This window comes from Python bivittatus, unplaced genomic scaffold (assembly GCF_059951505.1).
Source record: "Python bivittatus isolate LINGU-HERP-01145 unplaced genomic scaffold, Pbiv_v1 ctg000670_np1212, whole genome shotgun sequence".
Lineage (NCBI taxonomy): Eukaryota > Metazoa > Chordata > Lepidosauria > Squamata > Pythonidae > Python > Python bivittatus.
The window spans coordinates 9,082,317-9,106,357 of NW_028277094.1; the positions used below are offsets into that span (position 1 = coordinate 9,082,317).

The following is a 24,041-nucleotide window of genomic DNA, read 5'->3' on the forward strand; positions in this document are numbered from 1 at the left end:
GTTTCTGTTCTGACTGGTAGTAACTTTCAAAGTCCCATCCTAAAACCTTCTTCCACTGCTGCTCCTTTTGACATTTTCAGATACAGGCAACCTGAAAAAGCACATGTGTTCCCAAGCTTGAATATGAAATGCAAAAATCAGGCATGTACAATTTTTCTTAGGAATAAGGAAACAGACCTTCCCTATTCCCCAACATAGTGGGTGGTTCCAGGTCAAAAACTAAACTGATTTTCCTTCATCTACATTTCCATTAAATTAAAATGGCTACAATTAGTATGATTACTCTCCAATTATAGGATCATAGAAGGTAAGATTGGGAAGGACCTTGGGTATCATCTACTCCAGCTCTCTGTTCGTACATTTCATAGTTTCCCCCTTGTCAGCGTGGTGCATTTGAAGGAGCCCTGGGGTCCATAATCACTGCTTTCAGGGCCACCTGCACCCCTGGGGGCCTCAGGTTTTGCATGCAGGATATCAACTCTACAGACTGAATCCTGAGTCTCTTTCTGTGCAACGGATCCTGCCCCAGCTTTTGAACGACGGAAGACGGATCATTTGCTTCCTCCTCTCCCCTCCACCCTCACTGGCCTGGACCTTCCTACTTCCATATTCCATGCACTTAGCCTTCTGAAAATCAAATCATCATATAAAAACCATTGTTCTGAGCCTTAATACAATTTCACAGTACTTATGTTAGAATAAGTAATAGAGTTCACTGTTGCATACGAAAGTTTTAAGGTATTCCGGCAGTTTCATTTACAAGGAAGTAATGGAGTGCAGATGAACTGCACTGCTTTGACCACCCTGGTGCACCGTCACCCCCATCACTGCATTATGTGCTTGTTACGGAAGGTCCTTTTGATCTATGCTTCACTCTCTCTTCCTCTCTTCCTCTCACTTGTGCTCTTAATAATCACTCCCATCTTGTTTGGTGGATTAGGCAAAGGAGCCAAGATTCGTATTGCTTTAAGGGAAGGGATTTAAAAAAGCATTTTGCTTCAAGGGACCAGACTGTCATTGTCCTGGCCTTCCAAGTCATGAATCTATCCCTCATTCTTAGAGATCAACATCCTTCTCAGGCATCCAAGCTGCTGAATGGCTATAATTAGCATATATCCACACGTACATACCCATCTTGCAATTCCCTTTTGGGATATGCAACATTATGCAGAGCATAGAAAAGGAGGGGTAAATAGCAGGCCAAACAAATTAAAGGCATGAGATAAGAAAAAGAAAAGGAAACATGGCTAAAACTAGTTTATACCAATACCATTTGCTATACCTTTCCATTCCTACTTCATACATAGTCTTTAGTTCTTTAAACTTCTCATATCTCCTTTTTTCCCCAGATCTCATCAATTCCATCCATCCATAATCTTCCTTTTGACCTCTTCATCCTTCTTTTATTTTACAATCCAATCCTTATTCATTTTCCCTCTATGACCAAACTAACTCAACATATTTCTTTTGTTCTGGTCACTCACTTTTGTATTCAATCCACATTCCTTCGGCATCTATTTATTCTTGACTCTACTCTCACTTTCATGTAACAAAATGGGAGGAAACAGGCTTTTAAAACCAATCACTGCCACTTAATGCCACCTATCTTTCTATTGTCATTTTTATATCTTAAAATTTCTCCATTCATTTTCATACTTTTAGTAAATGTTCCACTGAGATATACAAATTCATCTGTTTTATTTTTTGGCCATTCATGTATAACTTGCAGTAATTTACTCCATTTTCCCTGTCAAACTTAACTACGTTGGTCTTCGATACATTAATTTTCAGGTCCATGATTCTCCTTGCATCATTCATTTGATGCCAACCATTCAGGTTCTCAGCCAACAACATGGTATCATTTACATATAAAAATACATGTATATTCATGTGCCCCAGGCAACATACCTATAAAGTCACCAAAAGCATTCCTTATACTTTCATCCGTTTTATCCATACATATATTAAACAACCAAGGATAAATCACATATCTTTGTCTTACTTCTAGCTCAGTACTGAACCATTCACTAGGTATGCCATCTTGAGCCCTCGAACCAAAAACAGGATACAAATCTAAGAAACAAATTAATAAATGGGGTTGAGCTGAATACAGTGATAGGCTGCACACCCTTCATTTTCCTCTTTCTTGGTCTAAATTTGGAAGTTCAGTGATGGTGCTACAAAAGAATTACATTTAGAGCTGTGTGAATATCCAGCACGGACATACCACAGCACGCGAAAGTAACTCAACAGCACCATTGAAATTTCCAGATAGGTTTGAAAGCCTCCAATGAAACTGGATGTCTACTAAGAAAGGTTGACCGATTTGGAGATTTAACAGGCTTTTGTGGCTCTGCAGACATAGTTTTCCCCAACTCATTCAGAAATCTGAATCCATTCACAAGTCTGAATCAGATGGGGTTGCTTTTCCAAACCAGACTGCCTACTCAAATCAAACTCGTGAAACTTTCTGCATCAGTTTGGACATTCAAACTGGATGGAGGTCGATCTGCATGCCTCTAATTAAGTGCCACACAGCTAGGCAGCATCTTCTAAAGTTAGAATTTAGGGCTGCTAGAGACTATATAGAAGATACTGTTGCAGCTCTTTGCCCATACCAATGACACGCCGGTTTGCTTTCATGTCCCCGTGCTTTCTTTGCAGCTGTCTGTTCTGCTGAAACCAGACCTGCATGCAAACAATCCCCTGAAGTATTTACAAGGCATATGCTTTCCCCATAGTTACCCACTTTTCTTCCAATCCAGTACCTCTCTGCTACGTAAACAAACACTAATTCCTAATGCAAAGATGTACTATTTCCCTACTGAAGGTTCTTGACCATTCTTTAAATAGTAGGGGTGGATTCAAATCTGGATATTACATGTCTTGGGTGATATTTGCATTTGATGATAGCAATATTAAACAATACAGACACCATGTAACGCCAACAGGAAGAACAATACAAATGCAAACAAATGTTAACAGAACTGAAGCTCACCATATGGATCTACAGATAGTTGATCTTCATCTAACCTAGTTACACATGTTGTGTGAACACCATGCAATATGTCTTCAAACCAGAAATGGAAACCTATTTGAAACCCATTTCAAAGTCTTCCATGAAGAGCTTACTTGAACTGTAAACTGTTTTCTAATGGTTATGTTACTACCTAGGAAGTCTGAGATAGGGTTATTTGATCTGGGGTGCAAATAACTGGAGGATCACGAGATGGCACCAAGGAGATGTTTGCTCCAGTGGTCCTCCAGGCTTTTGCACCCCAGATGCCATAGTTTAGGAAACTATGTAAAGCTTAGCTGTGGATGTATGAAGGGAGATTTATTAGACGGTTGGCTGTAGAAACTCTTGTATTTGTAGTAAGCAGTATTTGTGGGTTTAGTGCTCCCATTTCATTTTATTTATTGACAGAGTTTATAGACTGCCCCAATCGGTTGCAACCCTGGGAGACTTACAAAATATAGCAATAAAAAATTATACAATACACAACTCATCAACTGTCTGGAAAAAAACGATCATAGGAGGGGGAGGGAAAAGGAAGACACAATGATGCAAGGAGACCATCACCCCCACTAACCCAAGGCCTGGGGACACAGGTCTTATGGGGTCATTTAAATAGGGCCAGGATGGGGGCTGTACGAATCTCGGGGTGGTGGGATGGTGTTCCACAGGGCAAGTCCCATGACAGAAAAGGCCTGCTTTCTGGATCCCACCAGATGGCACTGTGTAATCTAGCGTTTCTCAATCCTAGCCATTTTAAGATGTGTGGACGTCAAAGGGATATTTTTAACAGGAGGTTGTGGCTTTCTTACAACATTGCTGTAAGGAACAAAATGGTTCTTGCAGGGGTGATGGCTAGTCACAGAGATCTATTTTGTGGAAGGCAAGCTGGTTCTCTCAACTCTGTGATGGACTCCACCACTCCAGCTTCTTTAGGTATCTTTTTCTGGATAGATAAGACACAATTCTTTATGCTGGTCTTTGACCGTAATAAAGATTTGATTTGACACAATTCTAAATCAAGCCCTAAATGGATGACATCCATCCATCTGATTTTCTAGGAATGTGCAATGAGGCCAGGAGGATCCTCCTGGTGGATTAGTGCACTATGTTTAATTAACAGAATCTTAAAAGAAATTAAAGCTTACATGGGGCGGGAAACCTGTCTGGTTTAAAAATGAGATTAGTTGTTTTTTTCCCAATGACCATGATATATATTTGTTTTTAAACTCTGTTGCAAGCTGCCTTACTTATCATGGAAAGGTGGGCTAGCAACATTTGAGATTCATAAGGGGCCAGTGCTATAGACCTGCGATGTTTCAACCAGTATTAAGAAGCGTTGCCCATATTAAATGAGTGTTATTTCAGCAAAGCAAATTAAATTGAAAATGGCTTGAGGACACAGCCTATTAATAACTCCACCAGCTTCATGCTTCTCTCATATCCACCAATCCATAAACAGAGCCGGATGTACTGATCAATAGAGCTATCTTTAACTCTGTCAAGTTTGAATGTAGCCAAGCAGTTAAATGAAGGCATTTCTATCAGACACCATCAGCCCAAGTCATTTCGCTCCCCAACGCAATGACTAGGATGTTACCCTCTCCTATTCCACCTATAATTCAGTTGTGGGGAGTTGCACCTGAATTGTTTGGGAATAATGGGAGCTGAACATACCCCTTTGCAATGAGTCATCTAAGAAAAGGCAGCAAACACAGGTCCTCCTACAGCTAACTGACCAATGGGAGGTAGCTTCAGTCCAAGACACACATTATTTTTGGACTTCACTCAACAAGAAAATTGTGGAAGAGCTTTGGGGGGAGTTACTTCCTCATAGCGGATTGGCTGTGTGATGCTATGACATCAGCCTCTTCTCTATGTGGTCCTGATTGCCTGGAATTGTAAGTTGGGAACGTTCTTCCATGTTAAAAAAGATATTGATGCAGAATCAGGAGAGATGACCATGAACAGCTTTCTATCTCTCCCTGTCCCATGTAGAAAAGAATACAGTTTAGTCCATTCCCCATAAAATACCCACAACAAAAGCTGAAGTGCATACACCTAGTCCTTATATCAGCTAAGGAACTTTCTGCTGTGGGATAACATACAGATATTTTAAGTAAGTAAATATATCAACACTCTTGTTGAATATAAACTGGATGTACTTCTGTCCCCCTCTTCCCTTCTGTGCATATCTAAACAAATGTTGGTAAGCTGAAGCCCTTATCTGCCAAAATTAATTCTGGAACAATTATTTTATGGCTAACTTATAAACTCTGAAAAAGCAGGATTTATAAGAGAGACCCCAATGGTCTCCCTTTAATATTTGGAAAAATAAAACTACCCCTTTCCAATATAAGTGACACAGCCAAATGATGAAATTATGATGCTTTGCTTCCATCCACTGCATTCAATTTTAATTATATGAATATTGCAAATTATATAACACACATATTATCCTGTAACAGGGCTAATTTATAGGAACAGGGTCCATCAATTATAAATTTTCCTTGACATTAATAAAATGGCAAAAAGAACTAAGTATGATGACTTCTGAGATGGAGATGCCTTGGACTAATCATTAACAAGGTCAAAACGATCCTTAAAAAAAATAGGAAGCAAGTTCTAATTATAAGCAGAATGAGATGAGGAAAATGATCACAAAAAAGACATTAACCTGATGAGTTCCACAGTCTCTGAATACATGGTGTAGGGAGATTTCGCCTCTAATGGATCGCGCTCCATAGCGTTCCCACATTCGATGAAAGAGATAGCAGCGTCAGCATAATTCACTGCTTTGCCAAATTTTTCCAGCTGAAAAATAGGGAAGGGAAGGTGGACATACATTTGAGACAATGTTCCAGTTGACTGTCTTCAAGACAATCAAGAGCAGTGTTTCTCAATGTTCTGGATGACTGTCTTCAAGACAGTCAAGAGCAGTGTTTCTCAACCTTGGCGGCTTGAAGATGTGTGGACTTCAACTCCCAGAATTCCCCAGCCAGCCATGCTGGCTGGGGAATTCTGGGAGTTGAAGTCCACACTTCTTAAAGTTCCCAAGGTTGAGAAACATTGGTCAAGAGCATCACATTTCATTTCAACAAGAAATATGAGCACTCGTGTGTGTTCCAGTTTCTAGTTCCTGTGTGCTCACCCTTCGGGGCCAACAGGGGAAGCTGCATGAATAGGAAATCTGAATATTCATATGATTCGGAGAACATCTTAAAGCATCCAGAAGCTCCCCAAAAGCTTAAGGTGGTCCTCCCAGACCTCCAAAACAATGGTTACCAAATTATAATTTTTAGCATGACAGAAGGAAATACATATAAATAATGGGGGAGTCACCTTATGAAGTCTTTTACAGTTTGACACATGTATCAAGAAAGTCTAAAACACCTACATGATGGGCTGGCTTTAACATGTTAGGCCATAAATCATGTAGCTTGTGTAAAAAACCATGGTAACAAATCATAGCTTAAGACATGAGATGTGACCCCAGTCACTGACTTCTGTTCAGTGCTTGCGAGCAAACTATTGGTGGCTTGGATAGGCCTTGCTCACCCCACTAGGCCACTTATATCTCTTGACTCTTGTTCAAGGCTGCTTCGTTCAACGATGAAGTTGGTTAGTTTCTTGCTCAATGCAACTTTGAACTTTCTGATGGTGGCCACTTGGCCACAAGGTGCACCAGAGGATGCTCTGCATTACTGCCCCCTTGTGGGCATTCCTGCTAATGAACGCTGCTGTGCTGCATACGAACCGCTAGCATAATTTTATTTATTTACACAATTTATTGTCCGCCCATTTTGCTTTTTCCAAGAGACCCTGGGCAGTGTACCACAAGGTTAAAAAAAACAATCCGTAAATACATTAAAAAGTATAAAAAAATATAAAAAACCAAACTAAAACAAAAAAGTAAGTGGAGAGAAGTTACAAAGAATGGAGCCACCTCACTAGATCGCCTGTCCCCTGGGGTCCCCAGGCCTTTTTGTCCAGTATCATGGGGTCCAGTTATGGCTTCTTGATGAGAGGGCAGACCAAAGGTGAAGGACTTAGGAGGTGAAGGAACAACTTCCTCACTCAAAGAAGAATTCACCACTGCTAGAACCCACCCACACAACACCCCCTAGGCTGCTTTCACAAGTCGGGAGGGGCATGGATCTAATTGCATTATTAATCAGGCTCACAACTGCATTGCAATCCTCTCTGGCATATGATTTCTTTCTGAATTGGGAGCTCAACTGGGGAGAGTGAAAGGGACACTTGGAGACTTACCAGGGCATCTGCTTTATGCTTGAGTTTTTTGGCTTCTTGCATATAGTAATCAGCATTGTGAAGCCTAGGAAGACACAACAATAACAATCAGAAGACACAGCTGATAGATTTCAGCTTCTACATTGGCCTGATCTAGACTTAATTCTTACAAGGCTTGCCTTAATCTTAGCTCAGGATAACATTTTTTAAAAAATATTTGTTTATTATTAATTAATTGATTTATTCAGTTTATTTATCCTGCCCATCTTCTAAAGAGCTCATGTAAATATACATGGCACTCTCCTTTTCCATTCTTGTGAACCCACACACCTTGACTCATCTCAGAAGCTAAACAGGGTAGGCTCTGGAAAATATTTGGGGATGAGACCACTTGGGAATCTTAGTGCTGTAGTCCAGATTGGGAAGTCAAAACAACATCCGGGAAGAAACTGACTTCAAAACACTTCCGCTAAATACAGGTAGTCCCCAGGTTAAGAATGCCTGGTTTATGGATGACCCATGGTTAAGAACAGAGCCTCTTGAAGCAAAATTCAAGTTAAATACACAATGGTTTGAGTTCATTACACAATACTACTGATATATATATATATGCACAGGAAGTTTTCTTCCCTACAAACTTATTTCTTTATTTGTACAATTTATAGCCATTGCCAACAGTTCCTCCAGCTATTTTCCTTTGTAACATCAGATTAGACAATTATAGGACGTGGATAATTTCGAAGACTAAACTTTAAATGGCTATGTGCTTTTGGTCCGGCCTGGCCTGGACTTTACAGCATCTCTAGTGGGAAAAGTGTTGGGCCAGGACCGGGAACACCCAAGTTCTCGTCCTGTCTTAATGACAAAAGCCAACTGAGTGATGCTGGGCTAGTCTCTCTCAGCTCTAGGAAGAAGGCAAGGACAAACCACTTTTGAAAATGTTGCCTAGAGAACTGCAAGAATCTGTCCATAGAGTTGCTAGGAGTCACAACTGGTTCAAGGGCCCAAAACCCAATGCAGCCCAACCCAATCCAAGTTGCTCTGGGCAGTGTACCAAAAGAACATTCTGAAACCAAAGTGTGTCAAAGCCAAGTGAAACCAATGAACTTAAGAACCACGCTATTAGGTAACTAACATATCATCAAATGTTATCTTAGGTCTTCTCAATTCAGGATTCCCATTGGTGAAGGTAGGAGCTGTCAACCAAAGATCGTTGTCTAAGTGGCTAGATTCCAGCAGAGTATTTGAAGACCTGCTGTGGGCGTCTTCCTCCTGCAGAAAACAGTTTTAATTAGCGACCTCAGCTTTCACGCTAAGAATACCTTTACACGTCACATAATGCAAGCGCGCGTGCCTTGAAATTAAAATCCAGGCCCCTGTTTTTCATTGCTTGGGCTGTGTGTCGCTAAGTCAAGCTCAGCAGATTAATTAAGTGTAATCAGCTACATATTGCTCACGTGCCCAGCATCATTAACACCCACTTCTCCCAAGGTGTAATGTCAGCATGGGTGCCTTGTAGCATTGCTTGCTTGGTAAAATTAAAATGTTAGGAGGCGAACAGCAAGCAAAAATTCACAGTATCCAATGATTAGGCCCGGTGCCCGGGAAGAGCAGAGGGGCTGCCACTGGAAAAATAATGTCTGAATTCCCTGCCCTTTTAAAATCATAGATGTTAAATCACAGATTAAAGATCAATTCTATGCAGCTTCTCTTGAATTTTACATGATCAAGGTGACAAAGGCCCAGAATAGGTGGGGTAGAAAACTTCAAGGAGAGTGATGGGTGGCAAAGGGGTAAGGATCCTGGTTCTCCCTCATCACCAGCCTCACTTTGTTAGCTGCCCCCAGCTGCAGAGCAGAAGACTGCCAAGCAGATGGCAGATCATGAGTGGAACTGAGCTGAAGCTCCCAATTCCAGGTGCAGGAACAGAAGGTTGAGGTGCACAACTGGGGCAGGAGGATGAACTCACTGGTGGTGCTGGTGGCTCTCCTTCCTGATCATGAAGTCGTGCTTTTTAAAATGGACTCCTGGGAAAAATGTGGCAGCAGCAACAGAGGTCTAGCTATGGTGGATGCCCATCTTGGAGCAAGGTGACCCATGAAGATGGGCATTTGAAGCTGGGGAGGATGGGACATTTGTATCCTCTCCTCCCACGTTTCTCTTTTTGCAGTAGCAGCACAGCCATTCATGGTCCAGCTAGCCAGATTGCCCTATAAACATCTTTCTGAGGCTACCCTTGAAGCACCCCATTGTACTCATAGATGTGATATCCTGAGTTTAGGGGATGGCCTGGTTCATACATGCTAAGACAATGGCTGAGTTTCTCAGGACTTGCTGAGCCTCAATTACTCAATCTCATTTGAGCCTAGTCTAGTGTGCTGTGGGAAATACCCTGTAGGCCTTCAGAAGCTTCTCACAGAAGAATTGTTTGGGCGACTTACACTGATTACCTTGGAGATGGCAGAAGATTTGTTCTCATTCTTCCTGTGTTTGGAGCAGGTGTTGGTCTGCAAGGGGTTTGGTAGGGAATTCTCTTGGCTGAAGGAGCTGCTGTCAATGATGTTATGCCGGGGTGCTGTCTCGTCAAGCAGAGGAGAAAGTGGAGGTGGAAAGAGCTTTTCTTCCCTTTTTTTGGTCACTTTTTTAATGGAGTTGCTTCTGTCAAAGAACAAAGAAGGACCAGAGATTATAACTAGTGAAGGATGGATATGTTCTCCTGCATTTTCTTTTTCTGACTAGCTTGATGAAACAGAATATGGTGCAGAAATTCTTCCAAAGATCTATAAAAATCTCATGATTGAAGTGTGGCATGTTAGATGTATGCAATGGACAAGGGGAGCAAGTGAATGTCCTGCGTTGACCTGTACAATTGTCTCACCAGTGCTCTACAGCTTCCCTGGCTTTCATTCAGTTCCAAGGGAAGACATCAGGAGGGACGTTTTCAGTACTGCTCCTACAGTCATTGCTATGGAGAAGTTCTGCTCTTGAGAGAATGTTGGATAATTTCTCCTCCCTCTGGAGAAATGCACAGAAGTCGTCCACTCAACCTTCCTTCCCACAAATTTGGTGAAGAATGTTTAAAGATTATTGGTACCCACACCTAGATATAAACTGGGCTGTTTCAACATCAACGAAAAGAAATTAGGGTTTGCCATATCCCTTATATATCTACCTGTCCTGTATGGATATTTAGAAAGGACCAGCTGAAGGCTCTGCTCCCAAGAGATACAAGGAGCATAGATCAGTAGGCAGTCTTCCTCAGATGTCCCTTTCTTATGGCATATGCTGAAGTTCCCTTGGCTTCTACTTTCCAGAAGGTGCTGAAAATCATACTTCTAAGGAAGGCATTACTCCCATGGTTACTCATTAGCTCCTTGGGTTAGCAGCCAAGGTTATCTGGGTTACTCCCAGGGTCGCTCTTGAAAGTCTTGGGTCTGAAATTTCCAATCTCTATTGACTACGTGATTGGGAAGTTGGCCTGTTAACCATGTTTCATCTGACCTGAACACAAATGCAATTATAATCCACTGAAATGTAGACTTTGACCTAGAATGTCTCATCATTTTTGGAGTGTAAGTCCCAACAACCTGAGTCCCCCAAATGCCACCTCTGGCCTGGAAAAAGTGGAGTGCCCATCTCTGCTTTAAAGTCTTCCCATCCTAGTGGCTACCTCATCCAACCTGTGTAGGAGGAACACATGTAAGAAGAATGATGCTGGGAAGAAAACAGCTGGAGGTGATACACCAAAAATGCTCTTAGAGAGATGCCTTTGGCGAAGTAACAGCTGAGGCAGATGTTTAGCAAACATATACCTCCTTCCCCAGGGGGAAAAAATCCTACCATTTAAATCATGGCTGTCAAGAAAAAGAAAGAAAAAAAGAAAAGTCAAGTCAGATAGATCCAGCTGACTCCTTAACATGTTAATCTGACCATGGATTTTTTAAATTATTATTTTAGTTACTGTCCTAGTCCAGTCAATGAAGATTACTTGGATTTTAATCCTTCCTTAGACAACTCATATTGCATTCTCCTGCCATTTACTTTTCATGATTATTGACTCAAATTTTCAATAGCAAATTAAGTCAACAAGAATTGATGTCTCCCTCTTAGTCAATTTAAGTCTGTGTCAGGCTTTTATAGATTTACAATACCTCAAAGCAACAAATCAGAGAGAAACAAGCAAAGCAAAGCAACGACTTCTCAACTGGGGGATATTCAGTATGGCCTCACCTGGCTGTGCCCTGCAGCGCTCCACCGGTTCTAATGAAAGCAGCATCTATGGCAGTTAGTATCTAATTGTGGCTGTTAGCAAGTCACAAGCAGTGGGGTCAGAACTGGAATGTTCTTACCATTCCTGTTAATCCAGTCCTTAGAATATGCACTCAAGATCACAAAAGGCAGATTAGTTAGCAAGGAAGGGGAATGTTGAATGGTGGTAGAAACATGATCGGTCACAAACATGCAAAGTTTGGATCAAAAAAAGGTAGGAGTCCTGAGATTGGGCTTTAGCCCCCAGTGGCAGAACTGGTATTTCTGGGCAGCTGTGAGCCGAAGCATTAACTCATAGAGAGGACTTCCTGCTGATCCTTCTTGAAGATTGGGACCATAAGAACATGGGCAGGGCTAGTGATATTACAAAAGTTATCTAAATGTTTGGGTGGAATATGAACTTGGAGGATATTCAGAGCAAACTGCATCATGACCCTAGTCTCAGTTAAACATAACTAATAAGAAAATCAGGGGGAAAATTGCTTGGCAACTGGAAACATCTGGGATCAGGGGAAATGTAGAGCTAACATAGGGGAAATAACTATTGATGAACACAATTATATTTTAACAGAGGATACCAATAGTTGCAGGGCTCAAAGGAATCAAATTAATGACCTAGAAAACAAGCTCAAATTAAGAAACATCAGGTTGGGGGGTAGATCTCTAGGGCTTGGTAAAGGCAGGAAATAAAAGATTAAAAAAAAAGATGATGTAAGTGTTGGAGAACGATAAACATATGTAGCTGAAAGATTACATCTGCATCATTCTTAAATGGACTCTACTCCAAGTTATCAGCGCCATTTTCACATGGAATTGAGAAATGGGGGGGGGGGGGATTTAAAGAAGGCAAATTGGGATAAATTCATTTGCATTAAGTGGAGTTAATAATTACACAGGTATAAAAGAGATTAGAAACTGGCTGGTTTTATTTCACAATGGTTTAAAAGCTATGAGTTTTAAGTTAATTGCGGGATTACTTACTCAACATAAATTTCACCACTGTGTGACAATACGGTGGAAGAAGCAGTTTCATTGTTGAAAAACATCAGTCAAAAATAAATCCTTTGAATTCAAGTTTAAAGACCAGAAAGAAATAAAACTGGAGGTGGAGGGTAAGGCTAGTCCTTCCTGTATATTGCCGGTAGCCACCAACAGTAATAATTCTTTCTTAGATGAACAAAATATGGAAAATAAGAGGGATAAAATAATAACCAGGAATGAGACCTATCGACTTCATGGGATTTTGAAGCTAAAAATCCTGGAACGGTTTTGTTAGACCTAGTGAGGGTATTCTAGACAACGTATTAAAATTTTAAAAACAGTAACTAATATCCAGTTCTACAATATCTGCACAGCTGGACTGAAACTATGTTGCTGAATTATTCAGTTTATAAAATATATTGGATTATATGCCAATCAAACAATCCATAAGAGTTTCAGGATGGTTTTCTGGAATATGCATGGTCTTGCCTTAGCATTTCCAACAGAAAGACAAGTATTTCTCCACGTTGACCTCCTATGCATGTTTTCCTGGTCAATCTATAAGGCAATGGTTGGCAGTTTGAAGGTTTATGAACCCAAATGGACTGGAATCCCTGTTTTGCAATCCAGAAGACTCTTACAGACATGCTGATGAATTCTGCAACTCCAGAAATTCAGTCAGAAAACCATGAAAATTGGCAGTGGGATTTTTTTTCAAATACATTTTCCAAACTTTTAGAGAAGCCTCCACTTTTTAAACATGTCTATTTTTTAAAAAAAAATCCAATCTCTGTAGAAAGGATTCTCCCCAAAACGTGCTAAATACTTTGGCCTTAACTGCTCTGAGGCCCTCACCACCTTATTGCCCTTCCCGTGTCCTGTGCAATCCTAGGATACCATATATTAAAAGTACGAGATTCTCACCAAAAGGTTGTTTTTGCTGCTCTATGCTGTAAAGCACAAAAACTACATTGCATCAAAATCAGAGGAACTTAAATTAACGGTGGCCAAAAACAGAGCCTACAGTTCCTCAAAGGACTATAACGTGGACAATTCATAGTGGGATTTTCCCCATGACGTGTTCTAAACAGTTGGGAAAGATATTCTGAAAATGTAGAAAAAACATACTCTTTTGTGCCGGTTATTCTGTGGTTGGGTATTGGAGAGATGCAAGGTGGAAGCAAGCATGAAGCAGAAGACTCCTCCAAACGTTGTTTCTTGTTTTCGCCAAATGTGTCCACGTTTTCGGACTGCTTCAACCAGAACGATAAAAACCAGAATGTTATGCTTCTCATCACATTACTTTTCCAACAACTGATGAAATCAAAGGGTTCTGGCAAACCCAATCAGTCACTACCCCAGTCAAATCACCTTACTGGTGGTTCTAGCAACACATGATCCTACTAACTGGGAGAAAAATCACTTGGGGAATGTACCCACCCACTTTCTTCAGGTAGTGTCTGGTAGCCATGAGTCCCTGCAACAGGAGAGTGTTGGCAAGGCTTCATGATGTCATTGCTTCTTCCCCACTGGCCAGGCAGAGAAAAAATGGCCTGGTCTGGCCATTGCAATCAGAGTTTGTGCTCTATGCTGTCACAGAAGCATGGGCAATGAGTCCTGTAATGGAGAAGATTGCTTTTCTAGACAGGTTTCTCTCCAGATCTCTTTCTTGGGGGACTAGATAGATAAAATGGGACAGTTGAGAAGGTTTTGGAGTTCCTGTGACATGGCTGGTTGGCTGGAACTTGGCAAGCCCTAGGCAAGATTGGAGCTATCTGGGACTAAATCTAACCCCATTGGAGTGAGTTGATTAAGTTATAGCTGACTCATTTCTCATGTTCCCACTGCACCCCCATTGATTGTGTTGCAGGAACAGAACCTGGGCCCTCCAAATGTTGTGACACTAAATTCTAGGCATTTCTCACCATACAGTATTGAGTTGGGAGTTGAAAATCAGCTACATACTGAGAACCACAGGTTCCTCCACCTTGGATGAATCCAAGTAATTGCAACAGGGCTTCAACCCAAAGCATCCAAACAGTATCAATTAAGTTGGAAAAAAGTATGAGTTGGGAATGATGCTGGCAAAACAGGAACCACAATTCCCAGGCTAAGGAGAACCATCCACCAACAGATCTAAGTTGCCTTCTGTGGCCTTGAAGAGAATGGCCAAATACCCTTTGATCCGACAAGGCAGGAGACAAAAACCAGGACTGAAATCTTGGTGCACAGGCTGATACAAAAGCTGTGATTGTTCTCTACTGCATCAGGCAGATCTTTGTGTAACTGAAGACAAGGATAATGTATCTATATTGAGTGGTCCAAGAGCCTACAGCTCAATAAATGAACTTCAGCATAAGGGACTGAAAGTCCAGAGAGTCTAGATTTAGTCATGCCAGGTTGGAATGGAGCAGCCTATTAGAGGGTTGCTCTTAACCTGGTTTCTACTTTCTCTTTTTCCTGGGGTCCACAAGGAACCATCTATGGATCTCCCTGTACCTGCATTAAGTATAATGCAGGAGTTCCTGTACAACAGACTATGCATAAGTTGGTGGCTAAACCATAAAAGAACAAGAAGCTTACTGGGAAAACTCTGGCCACCCACAGCTGCCATGTTTGAAATGGAAAAACTCCCTCTGCCCCCTCCCGACAACTGATCTCTGCTGCTTCCCAGTTGGCCACAATAGGAGGGAGTCAAAAATCTTCCTTTTGTGGAGGGGCAGTAGGACTAGAGCCAAAAGTGGAAATGCCCCCTTTCTCTCCCTGTTGCTGCCCCCTTTTTATACGCCTTTATTTTTCTCTCCGTCTCTCTCTTTCACCATTAGAAGACCTGAAAGCGCAGGCTAGGGACAGATTGTCCTGGAGAAAATCTATCTATGTGGTTGCTAGAGTCAACACTGACTTGACAGCACATAATCAATCAATCAATCAATCAATCATCAATCAATCAATCAATCAATCTCCTCTCTTTCCCTGATTTTTTTCTCCTCTTGCTTTCAATCACCCACTTCTTTCTTTGTGTCATTTTCTCTCACTTGATGCCATCTCTGTAGTCTCTCTCTTTTTGACAGCCTTTTATTTTATCCCACTTTCTCCTTCCCCACCCTTTCCTTTCCCTCTCCCCCAGTTTTTCTTGCCACAGTCCTTCTATCTCTGGATCACCCAAATATGCATGAAATTAGAATGAGTGCCACTTGGCACTCTACGCTGCGCAGATTGATTCAGCTAATATTCTTAGCACCCCAGTTGAATTCTGTAAAACCTGTCAGGGCTGGCTGCTCATGAAATGTCCTACTTCATCTTTAGCAAAGAGATAAGGACAGGCTTTTGTCCTGATTCACACTCTTTCCTTCCAGGCAATGCTAAAAACAGGCCTTTTTTGGACGGCAATTTTCAGGTAGGTTAAAAAAAAAAAAAAGTCTGCAAATATTCAGTTTTGACATATCTTCCCCCCTCTCCTGTCCAAAAAGCACATTTCACTTTGAAGTCATATCCCACACAACGGTATACCCCTGGACATAAATAGTATAAAACACACAATAAAAGCATTGCCTCTTGATTCAGAAAAGATTCTACTTTACAGGTAGTTTGGGGGGTGGGGGGAAGGATCAAAAAATAAAAATAAAAAAGATGGCTATTTAAGTGAATGGCATTTTGATAAATCACAGGTGTTTATGTAACAAAATCCACATTTTTTTCCCAATGTGCAATAAAGACAAAACTCAGCAAATGTTACCGAAAGCATGCGTTCTTTTGACTTTGATGGATGGATGCCTGTTTAAAATTGAGAGAAATCTTGTCTTAATGCTCCGAACAGTAAAAATGAAACAACACAAAATGAAGCTGACAAATGTAGCATTAGATTAAACCCAGGGGATGCATCTGATCACCCCATCTTTTTCCTCTCCTGCAAAGCTCTTGTGCGATATCCCAAACTCTGCTCCAATAAATGCTGTGCCAAAAATTTATTCTGCTTTTAAAAATCATGCTTATTCGATGGGATGGGGAAAAAGTAGATTGAGATTTTTTTTTCCCCCCAGAGACTAACATTTGAAGGAAATTCTGGTTGAAGGATGCATATAGATAACTTGTCTTTGTGTTATCCTTTCTCCATCATAGACCCTACCTAGCTTTCTAAACCCCCATTAATCCACAGCCATAGTCGGGGAAGTTCACAGAGTGGTTCAACCACATTAAATCACATTAGGTACGACTGTGTGATCAAAGCTGCTCCCTTTTCAACATACATGTAATGTGTGTGATCCATGTTAAGAAGGAATGGAGCTTTGTTCGCCTGGTTGCATCCGCCATTTTGACATTGTGGACAACCTCCATGAATGTCCCTGATCATACAGCAAATTCTTCTTGACTCTTTTCAGATCCAGGCAGAAGCAGGCAATTTACAGCAGTGAGAGCACCCCAACTATGCTGCTGCTATCTGGGGACAAATCCACCAATTTGGGGCACCAACAACTTCCCACCCAGGCTATTTGGCCAAAGTAAGGTGATCTCACAAAATTTGTTCTGATGTTTTATTCTTATTTTGGGCAGCCATATCTTCACGAGAGACTTTGCAGTGATACTGTGCATCTGAAAAAGTTGTCCTAAAATGAGAGTGAGTAATGTCCTCTGGTATGGAAGTCATAACTTCCTCTCCCAACTAATTGGTGGGATGTAGGAGGTCTTTTGGTGATGGGGTGACCTCACTGGAAGAGATGGGAGAAACCTTCAATTATTTGGGGGTGCTGATGGGAGGCCTCTGGGAATTTCAGTGGCACAATTTGGGGAATTTTTTACGGTGTTTCTTGCAGGGCTCTCCGCATCTTATTATAACAAACCTGTGAAGTAAGACTCTCCCAAAGATACTTAATAAACTCAGTGCTTAAGTGGAGACTTCCATGTGAGTTTTCCTTGTGATTTTCAGAAACTGAAGAGCTGGGTGCAGCTCTAAAGCCTTGGGTACAGAGTTAAGAATCCCTCCAAAAAATGCAACTATTTTTTTTTTTAGGTGATGGTAAAGGAAAATGTTTAAATACACCAAGAGGAATCCTCTTTATTGCACTTAGTTTGACTTGAAATTCAGCCAAACTTAGTTTCCCCTGGCCTCGCTCGCTGGTTGGAACAAGGCACCCCACGTGCTGTTCAAAGATCTAGTGTGACCTTCGGCTCTTCAAAACCCTGCAAACAAACTATTCAAAGGAGTGAATAACGGAAAGCTGAGGATAAGGGACTTACTTTATGCTTCCTTTTGGTTTTAGCAGAGGGTTTTTCAGCAGGGGGCAGGGGGGAATCGTGAGCCTGCCGCCTATGCCTGGCACTGCCCTCTCGAGATTCCACTTTTCCAGAGAGGCTCTCAAAGTCCAGATCTTGCCCGGGGACTCGAGAGAGGAAGCTCAGATCTATTTTCACCCAAAGGTACTTGAGCTCTTCCAACTCCTTCAAGGGGGACAGGGGTTCATTCTGAACGATGGGGAGGGGAGAGAAAAGTTGTTCCTCTGAATCTGGCCCGTTCTGGTCCACTGAGGTGTTGCTGTGGTTGCTCATTAAGCTGCTGACGCTGAGAAGGTTGCTGCTGGAGTCCTTGGCTTTGATGCCACTGTCCAAGCCGCTCCCCCCCTGCAAGGTCTTGGCCTGCAGGGTTTCTTCATGGTCGGTGTTTGAATCCGAAGTGGACGAATCTGTTTCCACAAACTCCCGTGACTTGGGAAGGGTTTTGCTGGGGCCCCTGTACTTTTTCTTCTCCAGAGCAGGGCCCGTGGTTGTCCTAGGCTCCTTCCTCGGAGCGGTCTTCCCAGCAGCGATCTTTGCCCGCAGCTTGGCCTGCTCTGGGCTCTCTTGCGCCTCCTTGTCTTTGGGGGTGCTGCTGGTCATATTTGGTCTTGGCCAGTTGTAGTCTTCTGCGCTGGACGTTCTTTCGACTTTTTTGGGTTGCTTTTTCCCAGTCGTCCTTTGGGGGGCCGTCTCATTGTGCGCCGGTGACTTCTGCTTGGAACTTTTCACATCTGCTGGGGTCTTCTGGGCCACACGGGGTTTTGCCTTCTCTCGGGTGGGGCTGCGCAGGGCCCTGTCTTTGGAATCGGTCAGGGACAAGCTGTTGTTAACCTTCCCTTTGTTCTGTCCTTCGACCTGGGTGCTGCTCTGGGACTGTGCACTGTTCTCCCCGTGACTGTCATGTTGGTTGTTGATGATCGTCTTGTTGTGGGGATTGACTTTATTTAACCATTTATCCAGCTGCCATTTGTTTGCTGAGGGGGGTTCAGGCTGCAGAAGGACAGATTTCAGAAAGTGACACCAAATGGATCTCATGTTCAACGCGGCCTTCTTTTCCAAATCAGCAGTGGCACACATGTTTCCAGGTGTGTGGACTTCGAATCCCAGAATTCCACAGCCAAGATGGCCGTGGACGAGAATTCTGGAAGTTGAAGTCCATATAGCTGGAAGTTGCCAAAGTTGGGAAACACTGTGCAGAACCAAAACTAAAAACAACTAAAAACGAAAAGCTAAACGTTAAAAACTAAACCAATTTAACAATTACTTCCTGGGATTTGGAAACCATTCTTCTATTAAGGTAGACTAAAAATGCACACTTTTATTCAGCCCACCATCAATTACAATCTCAGGATATTTCCAACCAGCTATATCCCAACCTCCCCCAAGTGAAGAACTGTGCATCTGTCTGTGTTCCTTTCATTGAAGACCGAAGGCTCATAAGGATGCCAGCTTTTAAATTAAAATATTTGGGCATTCTGTATTTTCCAAGGAGAAGGGTGCAGATCATGTGAATGGGGCTACCAGAATCTCTGCAAACTCTACTACACAACTGGAATGCTTAATCTGAAAGAAGGGGAGAATTGCTAAATACACGGGGAGCTGTCTTTATCCTTATGTTTAAATTGGTTTCATTTTTATTACATTTAAAATTAGCCTAACTGAGTTTTTGTCCGGTTGCCACATACGTTTGGAAGGCAGCCTGTCAAAGGTTGAATATAAACCCCCAACTCCTCCCAAACCTACATAGATGTAGTTAAAGAAATGGCTGTCTATATGTGTGTCTATGTGTGAAGAGCCATATCCCAAGCTATTCGGGAAATGGGTCAGTAAGCAACTTTAAACCGATTCCACTTTTGCTCCAAAAGCCTGGACATTTTTTATTTGAGAAGAGGTTGGAATTTTCACCTGCAAACACAATTCTGAACTAGACATTCTGGAGACGGAAGTTGTGAAGCTTTACCTCTGGGGTTCCGCTGCGGGATTCTTCGTTGCATTCACTGTCACTGGAGCTGGTTTCACTATCCGAATCAGATTCAGAGCTACTCTCAGATTCACTGGAGCTTCCAGACCCTCCACTGGAATGTATTAGGACTGTGCTGTGCACTGTTGGCAATGGAAGGCCACTGCAAGGACAGGAAAAATGTATCTAGGTGTTAGTGTTTCTAAACGTTCATCAGGTGACTCATACCCCCATCTTACGTTGGACCTAAGAAGTCATCAAGTCCAACCCCTGCCCACTGCAGGATTCACTACATCATCCCCGAAAGATGACTCTCCAGCCTCCATCTTGAAACCTCCGGTGAAGGGGAAGAAACCACTTCATGCTGTAATCCATTCCAGATTGTCAGCTCTTCCTGTTAGGAAGTTCTTCCTAACGTTTAATCTGTATCTACATCTGGAGAAAGTGAGAATAAGTTCTCTACAACAGGGTTCCTCAACCTCGGCAACTTTAAGATGGGTAGACTTCAACTCCCAGAATTCCCCAGCCAGCCAGAATTCTGGGAGTGGAAGTCCACCCATCTTAAAGTTGCTAAGCCTGAGGAACCCTGCTCTACAACAAGACTGTCCTTCGGATATTGAAGAGTGGTATCATATCCCCTCTCCACCTTCTCTTCTGCAAGCTAAACACGACTAGGTCTTTCAGCTGTTCTTTGTAAGGCTTCATTTCCAGTCCTGCCGCCATCTTGGTGGCCCTTCTCTGGGTTCACTCCAGTTTATCAAAGTCCTTTTTAAACTGGGGTGTGCAGAACTTTATGGTTCTCTTTTGCCTTATAAATAGTTAGCTCCTCCTCCTTCTGTTCCCTGAACAGATTTCAATTTCTCTACTTGTTTGGGGGTAAAACATTCAATTCACGCCCCAACCAAGACTGACAGGGCAAGCTACTATGTACAAAGAACCAGTAAACTCCACTGATGGCGTTACCTAGCCTGGTAATAAAATGTTTGCAGGGAAACAATCAAACTTGGAGAACACCAAGAACCCAACAATTCAACCCTGAGCTCCTTATATTCTTTACTATTGGACAAATCCTTTTTAAGGCAAATTTTACTTAAATTATGGGATTCATCCTTATAGGATATGATGGTAACCATCAAACAGTCAAAAACAGAGAGGCAGTTTTACGGTGGTCAATACCCACGGAGTCATGGTGTCCCACCTCATGAAACATCTTCTCATCCTACCCCATGGGATCTTCTTCCCCCATGAAAGAGCCATGGGAAAACCATAGGTCAGTGTTGTCCAAACTTGGCCACTTTAAGATGAGTGGACTTCAACTGGGGAATTCTGGGAGTTGAAGTCCACTCATCTTAAAGTGGCCAAGTTTGGACAACACTGCCATAGGTCATGTAACAAAGAACCCAAACCCAGACTTGATTTGTTCCATAATTTTGGCATTCCAGAAATGACTTAAAAACTTTCATTGAGAGAATTAAAAAGGGGGCCTCCCCCTGATTTTGATTTTGGTTCTTTCCTCCAATTTCTGAAGTGGTTTTGTGGTTTTTAAATTAAGCAGGACATAAGGACAAATTTACAGTAAGTTGTAAATTTATGATCACAAGTCAAAATGTGCTGGGGTATAGCTTGCTAAAACAAATAAACATTCTTTAAATAATTTACCAATAGCTATGTGCATATCCTGTTCTCCCTTTTTTATTTTATTGGGTTTTTTTGTCAACACATTTCTAATTTATGCCCAAATGAAGGACATTAGGCAGCTCTAATATTTGGATGTAAACACTTTAAAAATTAATTTTAATGAATGCTATGGGTTATTCTCTTCCCAGCCTTCCCCCCAAGACACACCATAGAGTACAAAGAGATATAGGCATATTACGATTCTCTAGAGATGCCCTAGGGATTCTTTATTTGAAGCTAGTTTTTCACTCATGCTTTTGCCAACAAAAATAAAATTCACATAAGACAAAACAAATGGTATTCCTGTTTTGAAACACGGCCTGTCTCCCGTGTTTATCCATTCTTTGTCCCACTGTAAGCTATAGCTTAAAGGCAAATACTTAATATTTGGATTTATTCTGCAATAAATAGAGCTTCTGGTGCTGGTCTCATCTGTTTTCCATACAGAGTTCTATAAAGTCAACCACCAGCTAAATAAAAGTTTAGTCTCCGGATAACTAAGAGGACATCTCTACTTGTACATCCCATCCTGCCTCATTCAGACCAGAGATTAGCATTTTAAAAATAAAATATCTATGTTTTTACAAGGCTCTAGTGGGATGATCCTGGACTAAGGTAGGCGCAACTGCCACGAGGTCTACAGGAAAAAGAGAGCAAAGGAAAAACGAGACCAAAATAATAGAATTAGACCCAGCATGTGTGAGTATCATTCCTGACAGAGCTCAATGCAAACTGTATTCTGTATAACTGCAAGGACCTCTTATTATAGTTCAAACAACACTGAACAATTTGCTTCTGAAAGATTGTTGGCTTGGCTCAAAAGGATGTATTTTATTTTTCTGCATACAAAATATGAGGAGGATAGGTCTGATTTTCATCTTGGATTGCGAAACTGCGACTTTTGCCACATTTTGCAATTTCTTTCCAAAACAGCCGCTGCTACCAAATAGGATCATTCACAGTAGAAATATTGCCTTTAATCATTTGGCTTCAATACATTTGGCCCTGCTATATAATCAGTTGCAAATGGGAAAGGCTGTCCTTTTCAGCGTCAAACAAATATGTAAGGAGGAGATTGATTCAGGAAAAAAAAGAAGCAGCATAAATTAACCTGAAACTTTTCTTGGCAGTAGGCTATTTTAGCCATATCTATGAAAGTAATTTTCTACGAAGGTCAAGAATGCTGGCTGATGGAAAACCTGCTGTTTTTCACATATATGGGACCCAGGAGGGGGATTTTAACACAGAAGTAGAGGATATGCTTTACTTCTAGAAGAACCTGGATTCAACCCCTAATATGTTCATTTATTGGATCTACGCTAAGGAGACCTGGAAGGAACTTCCTCACGTCCTTAGGGAGTGACTATACTTAGGCCGGATAATATTGATAGAGGATTAGATGTTTCCATTATCCAGCAGTGTAAAGCAGCTTTACTTGATCTTTTATGACTAGGCTGGGTAATCTGAAGCTCCAGAGACGGGTTCAGATCACAAACACTATTTCTGCAGCTCCCAGAGCCCCTTCCAAACACGCTGACTGAAAATGGAGGGCCTGGTTCTCCAAAATGTTGAGTGATGAAATGCCCTTGGAGATTAGAAGGAAAAAGAATCAATATCATTTGAACTTGATCAAACCCACACTCCGAGCAGGTGGCCCACGAGATGCATGGACTTTCATTACGAGAACTTGCCAGCCTGCGTGGCCACTGCTGGCAATTCTGGGAGTTCAAGTCACACCTTTGGGGGCCACCAAACTGAGAACGTCTGAGTTGCTGTGCATAAAAAAATAGGTTGAACTTCGAGAAGAAAAGATGGGATTGAAATCCGTCAGTGAAGCAACTTGTAATAATATAACTATTTTTCAAGGAGCTGAGGAATTCTGAACACACTTCTTTGATTGGAATGGTTTATTGTCCTCCGTATCTCCTTCTAGATCAGCCCTTCCCAATGGGCTTCCTTGAGAGATTTACTCTGCCAACTATTCCTGACCACTGGTTATGCTGGTTAAGACTGATGGGACATGCAGTCCAAAACAATTGGAGAGCGAGTGCTTTTAAAAAGTCTATTTGATTTTCCTATGGGGGGGGGGAAGAGAGAGACACCATACATTAGCAGCAAAACATGACATTCCAATAAGAAATCAATCTAATTTGTAACATCAATATGCGTAATACAAAGTGACATGGTCGTCTTTCAGCCATGGCACAATTGTAACACCAGTCAAGAAAAAGAGAAGGAAAACGCTTGTAATGAAGAGATAACCCTCTATTTCCAAACACTGAAAGGTTTGTTATTTGGTGCTTTTAAGATCTAATGATAGCATTAAATTCTGTGGCTAAATGTAGATAGCAAGAAGCAATCTAGCTAATTGAACCATCTCTCTGAGATAGTATCAGCCTAAGAGACAGAAAGAAACCGTACCAGATATCTCCCAGTTAGTCCTGGCCTTTTGCAACTATGAATGCTATCTTTCCAATTCCATTGAGCAGGCGAGCTGGGAACAACCTACGGCTTGTATATTAGCCCATAAAGCATAGCCTGTCTGTCGTGTGAGGGCCTGTATGCATCTGAGACCATCACATGGTCTCAGAAACTTATGGCGTAGGATTCTTGACT

At 41.8% G+C, this 24,041-nt stretch overlaps 1 protein-coding gene across 2 annotated transcripts in view; it reads right to left on the reverse strand.

The window, feature by feature from the left end:
• Positions 1-24,041, reverse strand: part of AFF2 (ALF transcription elongation factor 2) — a 294,472-nt gene that overhangs the window by 14,655 nt on the left and 255,776 nt on the right. For both annotated transcript variants that reach the window (XM_088151636.1, XM_088151635.1), the window contains 7 exons: positions 19,749-19,911; positions 17,753-18,778; positions 13,646-13,770; positions 9,709-9,925; positions 8,403-8,539; positions 7,289-7,352; positions 5,694-5,830 (listed from right to left, as the gene is read on the reverse strand). In XM_088151636.1, the coding sequence (XP_088007762.1) occupies positions 5,694-5,830; positions 7,289-7,352; positions 8,403-8,539; positions 9,709-9,925; positions 13,646-13,770; positions 17,753-18,778; positions 19,749-19,911 (1,869 nt within the window). The remainder of the gene's footprint in view (positions 1-5,693; positions 5,831-7,288; positions 7,353-8,402; positions 8,540-9,708; positions 9,926-13,645; positions 13,771-17,752; positions 18,779-19,748; positions 19,912-24,041) is intronic.